The 12,880-nt window shown below is 37.8% G+C and overlaps 1 protein-coding gene across 2 annotated transcripts in view; it reads left to right on the top strand.

Annotated features, from left to right (window-relative positions):
- phf24 (PHD finger protein 24) overlaps window positions 1-12,880 on the top strand; it is a 72,469-nt gene that overhangs the window by 17,559 nt on the left and 42,030 nt on the right. For both annotated transcript variants that reach the window (XM_033976250.2, XM_055225677.1), the window contains exon 2: window positions 11,155-11,588. In XM_033976250.2, coding sequence (XP_033832141.1) covers window positions 11,157-11,588 — 432 coding nt within the window. In that variant the 5' untranslated portion in view covers window positions 11,155-11,156. The remainder of the gene's footprint in view (window positions 1-11,154; window positions 11,589-12,880) is intronic.

Below are 12,880 nucleotides of genomic sequence, written 5' to 3'. Positions count from 1 at the left end.
TGTGGGACATGTCCAAAACACTCCCCTGGGACATGTCCAAAACACTTCCCCAGAGAGGCATCCTGAACAGATGCTCGAGTCACTGCCTTCCACACCAGCACATTTTGTATCATACTTTTGTATATTTACAGAAAAGTCATGTGAAAACATAGATTACATAGCCTTGTGGTATGTTTTTGACAAGGGAGCAACGTTATAATATGGTAGATTTGATTTTGCATAATACCCCCTCTTTAAATGTTAATAAAGCCACACATCATGAACTTCGAGGATTTTCATTGTGCTTCTCTAATTTCATTGACTTTCGTGTAATGTTTATCCTAGCGTATCCACAAAATAGCCAAACCTTATAGCCAACAGCAAATGCAAAAGGTTGTGATTTTGTGACTGTTTACATACATTTTTCTTTTCAAAAGTTACAGATTCTTTTGAGAATCTTCCTTGAAAACAAGCACAGAGCCTGTATTATACTTTGTTGTTTTCAGACTCCTTCCAGCATTGTCATCTCTTTTTATCTTTCAAAACCAATTCACATTTCTGTCACTAAAAGACCCTAACTTTTGCCAGCACCATTTGGCTGTAGCTCACGTTACTCCGTCCAGCTCATAATCGCCCATTTTGCCTGATCACTCAAACACTTTACTTTGCTAGAAACCAACACAACTAGCCAACATTTCTTATTACTTTCCATTGTACTAATGGGTATTCTACTTTTATTGTTCTTTCATTGATTTGAAAGCACATTTGAAGCATGTAGCAGTTAGCTTTGCATTATAACTTCCTTTAATCATCCGGATGTCTTCACTTAGGCAGTCATTAAAAGAGCATTTCTATATTGTTTATTAGCTCATTTGATCACGCCATTATCTTGACAACACCATAATCTCCGATGCAGCTGTCAAGAGATGGTGTTTAGTCACTATACAAAGCGTGACATTATTTGACGTTTTAGCTGCGAGCATATGGGATATTGGGGAACTACATTTTTATAGTTGATTCTGAAGGGGAAGAGCACATTGCTAATGCTATGTCGGTGCCAGTGCGGCTCCCTGCTCACATCCAAAGGTCATTTGAGGGGGTGATTAAGTCTGCCATAATAATAAGTCTGCTGGCTTCTGTTCTGTCTACAGTGTGCATAGTGCTGCCACTGTGCACAGGGCTGTCTCGTGTATGGGAGGAAAATGCTTTGATTTTTGCAAACAATAGAATAAAATGCTCAGGAATGGAACAAAAGAAGAGAGGAAATGTATTCAGTATATGTGCAGTAAGTGGAAGAGTATAGCCAAGATTTGTACTCAAGTAGGATTTATTTCAAAACAATATTACTCAAGTACAAGTACAAAGTAGTGATCCAAGAGAAAAGGGAAAACTACTACTCAAGTCAGAGTAACTTAAAGAGTAACTAAAACTTAAAGAGTAACTGTTGGGATGTGACATCTGATTCACAATTTGAAGTGAATGTAATGTTTTTTGTTTTTTTTATGGAGATGCTATTATTCTGCATAGGATGTTGAGCGTTATCGAAATAAACTTTTCTCATCATCTTATTTTTAAGTACAGGTGTTTTGTCTTCAATTTTAGGTGTTTTACTAAAGGTACAGTATGTAACTTTCTGGAGGTGGCACATAACCAGTATGATTCCTAGAAATAGAAAGTTAAAACCATGCTTTGGTACATTCTCCATGAACACAGGTAGCTGGTTATAATCTTGTGGAAGATTATAGTGAAAAGAACAGAATTTCCAAGCCAAATAAGAGTTGTTTTTTTGGAGTTAAAAGCCTGCTCAGAGTAAGGATGCATGTTTTCAAGCAAAAACATATCTTTATTTTAGTATATTTTTTGGCTAAAAGTCACAGACTGTTGCTTTAAGTATATTTACTCTCTCTAAATAAGCAATACAAAACACTTGGAGCCGCAAATACTTTTTGACATCTAAAATGAAGATAACACTGGATATATTGTGTTTTTACCTTTACACTTTGTATAAACAACTATAGTGTGTTGGTTATGAAATCTGTGAAGTGCTACAGAGACTTCTGCTCCTGAACTTCTGTGCACAGCGTCTGCAATCTTTACATAGGACTGTAAGCTGTCGTCTGTGAGGCGTGAGCGGTGTTTGTTTTTAACATAGTTCATGGTGGATAGTAGTTGCTCACATATGTGTGTGGATCCGGAGATGGACAGGACTCCACATGCATATTTCTAGATAAACGTATCCCGTTTTGATGGTTATACCAGCTTCCATGGGTGATGCTTATTTTGAGCAACAAAAAAATTATAAAATTGTATTTTGATATTTCAAGACCACAATAATCTTCCTATTTAAACTACAATTTAAAAATACCTAACACAAATAAAATACACTTTAATTAAATATATATAATTTATTTTCCTAAGCCACGTGGAGCTGCAGTATAAGGATGAAAAAGCTGCGGGTTGACGAACCATGGCCTATCACAATCTTTTGGCACATAGCGAGTACAGCAGAAGTCACCAAAGTCAGTGGCAGAAGTACTCAATTTTGTTACTTAAGTAAAAGTACAGATAGCGGAGCAAAAAATACTCATCTGAAAATACCTGTACTTAAAGAGTAAAAAGTAAAAGTATTTCACACAGATTTTGAGATTTTAAAAAAAGCTTCAAATGTAAGATTTTTGCTACTGAATCAACCTTTTTACTGTAGCTGTTTTTATTTGCATATTTGTGCCTGCTTGAACTATGATTCTCCTAAAAATAAACCCCCCAATCTTTCCTGCAGGTCTCAAACTCTCACAACAAAAATACTTTTACATTTCAGTCGTGTTCAAAAATGCAGTGGAGTAGAAAGTACATATACCTGCTCTCAAATGTAGTGAAGTAAAAGTAAAAAGTAGCTGCTGAAAAATCTACTTAAGTACAGTTAAGTACCGATACTTAAAATGTATACTTAAGTACAGTACTATCCTACTTTTACTTTACGCTCCATCACTGACCAAAGCGTACGTGGAGGTTATGTGAGGATACATGATTCACTCTGGCCCCAAAGAGTCACCAGACAAAGTGTTTCATTATGTTAGTCTATCTGGGTAAAAAATGGACCTACTTTCTGTCCAAGCATGTCATTTATGTGGGAATAGATGACACACGGAGCTTATCACTGCTGCATTTTAAATGACAGCCTGCCTGTCCTCTTCCACTGAGAAGGAGCCGGTGTGAAGCCAGCATGTCTTTGTCAGCCTATACAATGATGGAGACTGAGATGACCTTAAAATGAATTGCTTGGTGTCACAGGTTTACTTATGGGCTGTAAATTATCCCTGTGTAAGAAGATATTGGCTGCCAAGGTAGAAAATAGGTTATTGTAATGGAGAATGGACATACTTTTGCTGTTTGGAGTAAAAAATAGTGTATTACCAATAGATTTATGCATGTTATTGATACTTTGCAGTGACATCATGCTGGGGGTGTTCTACATGTACCTCTAATGGTGGAATGTTCAGGAGTTACCATGGTAACACAATGCTTACATCAGAAAACACTGTCAAAAAGTTTTAAGATGGTCTGAAATGAATCGAAACAACACATTTTCAGGAGCCTGTGATGAATACGAGACATTCACGGTCCTGGTTAGGAGTTTGAGTTTCAATAAAAAGGTGAGAGTGACTGACAAACAGTTGGCTAATGCTAGCTAGCTTGTGACAGTAATTATATGTGCGAGAGACTTGCACAAACAGCAAACAGCACAAATGAATTCGCCAGTTGTAGGTCCTGCTAAGTCAGTTCTTTATTGCCAGATTGTGTCAAAATAAAGCACAGATTTAAGTCTAATAATAAAGCCTCAGACAGAGAAGAGCCTACAGTTAGCATCACACCCCTAGAGAATGTTGCAAAGTATCAATATGTGAGTGTAACATTGTATATCTTCTGTGACTCTGTGCATTCATTGTGGATATCTTGTGAGACTTATTTTTATTTATTTATTTTTAGAGGGACAGTGCACATTAATCAACATTACCGTTAATGTACCAAAATTAGCCAACAGGCAATTTTTCATCCATTGTTCCTGGACAGGTGTTAAAATTGTCTCCCTAAAAACAATAGAGCTCAACAGTGACGACCTGCTCACGTTCCAAAAGTAAATTTTCCATTAATTTTTCCCGTAGACTTTTCGCAAAATTCAAATATTAAGAGTCGAGAGCATCGCGGAGGCTAAGCAGCTACATGCTAACTAATATCCATAATGCTGTTGCTGTAAGCGTAAAAGGCCGTTTATAATGTAAGATTCTGTGAAATGCTTTAATAACAGATTTATAATAAAATGATAGCTCTTGTGGTTCAAAGTTTTAATATAATTTAAAATGAATAGCGTCTGGACTGTCACTGTTGAGCTACATATGTTTGGTCAACATAACAGTACAGTGAGAGCAGGACAATACATTAAAGTCTATATTTACATAACGTAGCGTACAGTAGCAGTGCAACACAATTACAAAAAGGCCAAAAGAACTATATTAAAACATGCAGATAATGACAAGACACAGACAGCGTAACAGTAAAGTGAAGGTTAACACAAGCTCCCTGATGTTTCCACTCCTGGGATGCTCTGACAGAAAATGCACTCTGGCTGAAGGCACTTTTCCGGAGTGGAACTATACAGTCTCCCGAGGTACATCTCTGGGTACCTGATGTGCAGTAGCAATGGAATATTTAATTGCCTCCTAAATATTGTGTCTGGTTGATCATCTTAAAAACTCCTCTCTGGCCTCTGAAAATCATGAAACACGCTTATTGTGCTGAGTAATTACGACACTAGGATGATTAGAAAAGTGAGGAAAAAGTTAGGAGTAAATTTAGTTGAACATACCATTGAACTTACGCATTATTCGGAGTTGCATTCTTCACTAATTGATATGGATATGTAAGGTATTTTCTAGTAATGCAGCACTACATCAAATGCAGAGCAGCGTCGGGGCTTACAAGGAAGTGTGGACAAGAAGATAATACCTATGTTCTGGTCTTTTTGATTAAAGCCACATCTTATCTGCAGCCCCTCTCACTAAGGAATGCGTGAAAGCGTGAAATCACCTTAAACGTAATAAAAAAAGAGCATTTAAAATTATTTGCAGTGCTCCATAGTTATTCCTTACTTATCTTGTGCATTCCAAGCATCTTAATTTTTCACCATGATGATTTTATAAGGGCTTTTCACAACTTTCAGACACCAGAGTGCAGTTTTGCTGTGACGGTACAGCTAACAACTACTATCAAGCTATAACACACACTTCCTGATTAAATCCTTCATAATTAGATGCAGACAGGACACAGAATACTTCTTTTGACGTTACTAGCTGCTTATACGATATATCCGTACTTGGGCAAGACACATTTCGCTGCAATACATGGAAAGAAATCAGGCACAGACCCTTTATAGTCTGTCCATTCTCACAGCACCTTGAGGCACTCTCAGTAGAGCACTCCAGTTTGTTGTCCTAGTTTAGAATGGCACAGTATTATGTCTGAACTCCTCAATGACCAGTTGCCTCCAGGTCTGGGCTCCTCTCCGCTGTGGTCACTTCCAGTTTTTGCAGAAAGGCAAACAAATTGCTGTTTGGGATGTTGGGAGTCATCCATGCAGAGAATATTGGCCTGTAGCCTATTTTTCTTGACCACTCGGAGCACAGTTGAAATGTCAGACTTGCCTGCTTAGTAGCATTAGCTACATTACTGAAATAGAATACATGTTTATGCAATATAAAAAAGTGTTGCTTGAGCTAATTGCTATCGCTAATTAGTCCCTTGTTTAGTTGGTTTGTTTTACTGAATTTCCATTGTGAGAGTACAACAAATAAATATTGTTACTACTATTTATGATACTATTACACTAAATAATATGGTGCCTTACACTCTTGTAGCCTCAGTTGCCCTGGGACAGACTGATGACATAGCTACCACTGCACCTCCAACCATAGCAACTACTGTATACTCACACTTGTATATACATCTTGAGTGAAGTGCCTTGCTCCGAGACACAACACCAGTATGCAATGATATGCACGGATCATTGCCACGCCTATTAGAGCTGCAGGATTGCTTGCCATTAAATCAAATTGTTAATGGACACAATTAGCAAATGGCAAAGGCTGCAATTCTTTAAGTATCATAATTTTCCACAAATAACATATCCTGTCTTACTCTGCATAGAAACGCTGTAGTTAAATCTGTGCAACTGCGCTTCTTGTATTAGCTTGTCAGTTCATATTCAGTCTTTTTGTCAGTTCTTTAGTAATGCTTGTCAAAAAAAATCACATTTAGACATTTTTCCCCAAAGCTTTAACTCCTATTTGAATGCGTAATACAGTTATTGAAGACTTAATGGAGCATTTATTTATCATCACACTCCACGGCCCGAGACACCAGCCAGTGATTTTAAGTCTCATTTGTTTTTTATCTGCTGGCATCTCTACAGCAACGCTCTGTATTTTAGGGCCATTTAACTCTATGAAATTCAAGAGGGAGAAGTTGGTTTGTTTTGGGTCTCTGGGTCCTGCATAACCCTATAAAGCGGGCTGGTCGACAAGAACGTAATGACGGCTGGGTTCTAAGGGTTCAGGCCTACAGGAAGTGAAAGGCAATGACTCCGTTTTAGTCCAGATAAATGCAATTGGGTTTCACAGGCACTTCTGAAGCATGGATAGGGTTTCATCAGAGAGTAAAGACGCATGACCCATTTCATAGCAAGTAGTAGAAGTGGGTTGCTGTTAAATTTGTTCAGTGAAATTAAAGGACTAGATATTTTCCCATGTAATAAAGGACAATTAGCTTTATTCCATTACAGATATATTATAAAAGCAGCTCTTTAGGTTAAAATGAAACCGCTGTGTGCTATGCAGATGAAAACCAGGAAGTAAAGCTGGAGCAGTGTTAGCATGCTAGTTGTTATTAGCAGTGATGTGATGTATTCTCTGAAAGTTTTGAAATAATAGGATCTTATGTGAGGAAAAATAACTTTGGACTGCTACAAACAAGTTAAAATGAACTAGTTCTGTTTTTCACATTTTCAAATCAGGTACACGTCCGTTAATTTTCTCATTTTGGGGAGAAATTGTACTTCTGAGAGTAGTGGTTTCACATCGACTTATTATATTGAAATAACTGCTTCTTGCTGGAGTGAAAGTTTTGGAGAAAATCCATGGTCTAAATTACAAAAGCTTTTATGTAGACAACATTTATATAGAAATAAGTAAAAGTCTTTGTATTGTTTTCTACCTTATATTCCGATATATAGGCTTATGTTATGATCTATTCTTTGGAACGACCACACTCTGTAAGCTATAGTATTTTATTTTTACTCTGTGAGATAGCCACTGTTACAGCTAAATTATTATTATTTATTATTATAATAAATATTATTATGTAATATTTATAACTGTTTTTATACTTTTTTCTGGCTTTTTTCTCCTCATCTGCTTTTTCAATAGTGCATTATGCCCACTAGTTTAAAATAAATTCCCCATCTTGAGTTTGAAGAGCTAGTAATAATTCATCATCCAATACGGCTGTTATTATATTCAAGGGACTCTGAAACTTGGCTCAAGTTTGGAATGCAATTTTCTTTTCTCAGATCGATATAATTGATTTGGGTGTTTAGTTACACAGGCTGTTTAATTTGAACTTGTCCATTAACTGGGCTTAAGAGAGTTTTTGTATATCTGGAGATATTTTTTCTGTTATCTAAAGCACTGAGCATCGTGAGGTCGTCCAATATGCATATACATTTGGAATATTGACTGTTACTGAATGGATGTTTGTATTCAATTTAATTAAAAGTTAAAGTTAATGTTGAAAAACAATATAAATGTAAACAATTTTGTGCATTATTCATTCACTCCTCACCACTGGTAAGATAGTAGCCACAACTGCCCTGGGGTAGAAGCATGCATGCCATTCTGCGCTCCGTGATGACCACCACTAATCACTCACACAAGTGTCTATGCACTGGTCCGAACTGAGGTAGAACCACCAACTTTTGGGTTTGATTTGACTACTATTGTCACTACTGGCACTTCATGCTTCCAGTCTCACCTCGGTTTTGCACATTGGTATGACATGGCAGAGTGATCAGGTGAATTGTCCATTGAAATCAATCACTTCAAGAGCGCAATAGTGATTTTATAGCAAAATACAAATGCATTCATCACACCATTGCATATGCAATTATCATCTTTTAGTGTTCTTAAAAGATGCATTATGTAACATTTTTGGTGGAGGATTTGCCACATGCTCGTCTTTGTGCTTTTGCTGGAATGTTCCGTAGTATGGCATTTCATTTAGCGGGGTCAGCTCTTCACAGATGGGACCTGTAACCCAACCTGGACGTACCATCTGCTTTCTTTCTTTTCTTTATCTTTATTTATACAGGGGAACCCAATGACAGCACTTGGGCTCTCTTTTTCATGGGTGGCGTGTTTAAAATACAGAGAAACAGAACAAACAAGTGTACAAGTTCATATAAAACATTTAAAACAGGTGCAGGTGTGTGTATAAAAGTTTATTACCAGATTATTAAATTGCTATTGTGTCACCAAAGTATCCAGTTTTGCTTTTCCTTGGAGTGTATGCCATTTTTGTGAAGCAAAACAGCTAGAAGCCCTCTTTGTGCTCTCAGTTAGTCCTTAGCCTTATGCAGTCATGTAATCTGGTATTAAGTGTTCCAGTATCAATGATTAACAAGCAGATGAAGTATTCTGGCAGTTTTTGAAGCAATCCCTTATAGATAAATTTCATACAGTGCTGTTCTCTTCTAATAGACAGTGATGGCCAGTTTGTTTTTTTGCTTGTCTCCATGGATAAGTTTAAAGCTGTACAGTGGAACATTCAACGCAAAGCAAGAACATCTCTATAGAGAAAAGCAGTTCACGCTTTAGCCTATTAGCCTTCATAATACATTTGCATTTTAATTTGTCTAGTGGCCATCAGCATCTTCTGGCATAAACATTGACACACTTAAACTACTTACTACTTAAAAGATCTCCCTTCTGAAACGGCGCTGGTTTGAGAGAAGCACACATGTCAGTGAGGAGAGATGGGGGTTGCCGTGCAGAAGGAGATTTTCAGAGTTCAGTGGGTGTAGCGTGAACGACTCTCCTCCTCTGTGCGGATCAGGCGTGTCAAATGGGCCTCCTCCTTCTCTGTGATTGCGTCGGAAAATTGTGCAAGTTGTGCCGTGTTTGTTGGTTAGTTTTCTGTCATGTTACCTCAGCCGTGATTTCAAACAACAGTGGAGTTGGTTAAGTGGTGGCTAGAGTGGATTAACGTCAGAAAATGTGCCACATATAAAAAATTAAGTGAAATATCTGTTTCTTCTGTTCTAGGGATTTGAATAGGGCTGTAGGTAGGAGTGTCGCAATAACAAATTCTGAAGTGCGTGTTAAAAGTTGACCATAAACGATAATCTTGAAACCAAACTATAAAGCAGAATTATCCCCCCAAAAAATATTATAAGTGTATGATATAACAGAATAAATGACAGAAAGCAACATGTAAATAGTTAGTTTGTATCTATAATGAGTCATAGGAGTTCATAATTCAGCCTCCTACAGCTCAAATCTCATCATAGTGCTGAAAATGTCACAGTTTTACTTAGGACCCAAAAGCAGCACACAACTGGTAGTTGGTAGTTCAACTGTTTATTGCTTAGGCTAGTGCGCAGGTAAGTATTGGGCTGGCTAGCTAGCAGGCAGGCAGCTTCTAAAAATAATGACATATGCACTGGAGTAGTATCAATAATGAACTGGAGAGGAGTGGATGAAAAACAGGTTTCTTATGCTGCAGGTACTGAGGGATATGGGGTAAGGTAAGCCGACAACCACATGGGAGGAGAGACAGAGAACACAGAAGGGACGATCCAGACAGAAACATAACCACACTTTTCCCCATTAGTGCAAAGACAAAGTACCCACAATAAATATTGACCCCCAAATTGATTGTCATCTGTGAGGTATTGAACGATAAGTACTTATCTAGACAGGCCTAGTTGTAGGGCTTTAGTCGTGTAATCGATTTATCGGTCGATGGAGTCTTGAGTTGACTGACATTTGCATTAGTTGGCTTATTTTATTTGAATTCAGAATTTATATTGTGATATTATGATGCATATTACTTTTTTTCTTTGGTATTTATATGTAATGATTCACAAATTGAATCTGTCTTTATATAGATACATTGTTTCTCAGTATTTTTTTTCTGCATAAATAATAATCCTGTGCAGCTGTAGTCTTGTGATTGCAGTTTGGGTCAGATACATAGAGATACGTCTTTAGTCGACCAGAAATTTCTTTAGTCAGTTACAAATTTAAACAAAATGTGTGCTTGTCATTGAAAAAAATATTTTGAATTTGAACAATATACACTGAGTATTACTGCATGTTGATAGGTGGCTGTGTGTGTGGTTGGTTAATGCATCATATAGTAATTATTATTATTATATTATTTTGTGTTTTGTTTGTTTTCTCCAAAAGCACCAAAGCAGTTCATACAGGTAAAAAAAAGAAACTGTCCGAGTCCGAAAAAAAAAAAAGGTAATAAAAGCTGGAGTATCCATTTATTCTGAGCAAATTAGTTAAATGTGTTTTTCCCCCACAAATAAATACATTTGTAAAGCAGTACTTTGTGACAAAATCAGACTGCTGTTCACTGTCTGAATATGAATTTTATCAATCGCTGGTTGATTTGACATTCTGCTCCTGTTTCACTTTGTTCTATGAAAAAATCTTTTTTAAAGCTATGAACATACCCACAAATGCATGCATGTGAATACCAGTGATGTGTAAAAGGTTTGTGAGAGCTAGGAATAAGTTTGATAGATTTACATACCTTCATCGTCCTTTCATGGTTTGAAAATTGGGTAATACAGCTTTATGCCTTTTATGTTGATCAAATGGAGATGAAATGTTGCAGAATTATTTCGGGACCGTGAGAAAGAATAAAAAAATATTGGCAGCACATCCTTGGATGTTGTTAGCGAGGGTCATTTTGGGTTGATTGCCAAATGGGCTGTCACTCTAGTGTTAGTCATGTGCTACCAACCAATGAGCACATGGTGATTTTGGTTATTTTAGATATTATTAACCGTAATTATTCCAAGCATTTACAGTTACACTTTGTTTCTCTCTGCAGCCATGGGAGTGCTTATGTCCAAGAAGCAGCAGGTGGAGAAGGTACAGAAATGCAACGCCGTCGTCTCTGCTTTCCAAGCCGGCATCAAAGACCGCCCACCCGCCGCCAAACCAGTGGAGGTACCAGAAGAGGGTGACAAATCCCAACAAACTCAAGCTAGCAACCCGGGGGAGGAGAAGAAGACGGAGGAGCAGACGGAGCAGTCGGAAGTGGACCAGAGCGCCGCACCCTCCACGTCGCAGCAGTGCTCACTTCCTGGTCGGGAGGAGTGCAAAGTCAACCAGGAGGCGTGGTCAAGGCTACGGGACGGCAAGGGGGTGGAGCCGGAGGATTTGGACAAGAGCCATCAGCTAACACCGCCGGCGTTTGTGAGGCCCAAAAGAGAAGCAGACGATGATCAGCCTGTGGAGATCGAGCTGGGGATAAGAGAACAGGTTTGTGACAGGATTAATATGTCATCCATGCATGTTTGAATATTTTAGCAATCGCTCCCGGGCCCTATTCAAACCCTCCTTATGGTTAGCTGCTGTCCAGTTCTTCACAAATATACAAAACTCTACATAGCAACTTGACAAACCTGACGTGATGCGCTGTAGTTTCATTAGTGGGATGGACAGTGATTGTGTTGCGATAGCGCTCTAAAGGGGGAGTAACTTAACATAGGGAGCAAAGGGAGGGGAGACTCAGAGCCTCAAAAGGGAAACTTATAAAACATGTTAACGTGTTGTTTTTGGCAGATGTAGCATTTTCAAAACAATAAAAGGTAACATGGTGATCTAAATATGTTATGTGTTAGCTGTTAATACCCCGTAGAATTACTGAAAATACCCCTTTAAAAATCCTATATTTAATACTAAAGATACTTTTTTCAACTTTTAGTCACGTTACAATGTTGTTCCATCACTAATAAGATACCCGCAGTTGTGTTTTATGTTTGTTTTCTACTCAATCCAATCCTAACACCGCCACCATAACATGATGTCATTAGATAATCCATAAAGTGTTCCTTCATGTTGTTTTGAAGACCATGCACTTTCACCAGACTTCTCCTCATAACTTTTATTGCTCAATTTACCATCACTTTACTGCTTACCGACTTTAGTGCTAGCAGCATTGTTTTAAGCCTCATGCAAACCTTCACTCCCCATTATGCTAAGTTATACTTCATTAATCCCTCGTAAGGGGCTTTAATTCTTTGTATTTGACTCATCCTTAAGATAGTCATGGTCAGGATTACCTTAGATGGAGGATTTTACCTATGGTGTATTTTTTCACTCAGTAATGCTTTAGTTTTTTTGTACTAGGAACGTTCTTCGCTTAATGTTTTGCTTCTTTTTTCAAGACATTAATGCTTTACCTGCAAATTACCAGTAGCTATGCAAGCCAATTTTTGTACGATATTGCATTTTTTTCATAAATAAAACACTTTACATTTTGAATATTTAGTCTTGAACAGTGGTTAATCTGTGGCTGACATTTGCGAGCATGTTTTAGAGAGATTGTTAGAGAATTGTGTAATGATTAGACAGTGCCGCACAAATCCCTATGTGTAGTATAGGGGCTTACCACGTCCTCAGCCCACCACTGTCTTTCAAGTTTGTGCCAGAACCACACATGGAGCGGCAGCGCGCACAAAGCTCAAGTTAGCTCCTGTCACTCAATGCAAAACACTCAGGACCATTTTAAAGTCCCATATTATAAATTATAAGATTCGTGGTAACTAACA

Source organism: Periophthalmus magnuspinnatus, chromosome 12, assembly GCF_009829125.3.
Source record: "Periophthalmus magnuspinnatus isolate fPerMag1 chromosome 12, fPerMag1.2.pri, whole genome shotgun sequence".
NCBI classification, from domain to species: Eukaryota; Metazoa; Chordata; class Actinopteri; order Gobiiformes; family Gobiidae; genus Periophthalmus; species Periophthalmus magnuspinnatus.
The sequence above is the reverse complement of the archived record's forward strand: the minus strand, read 5'-3'. Positions and strand labels throughout refer to the sequence as shown.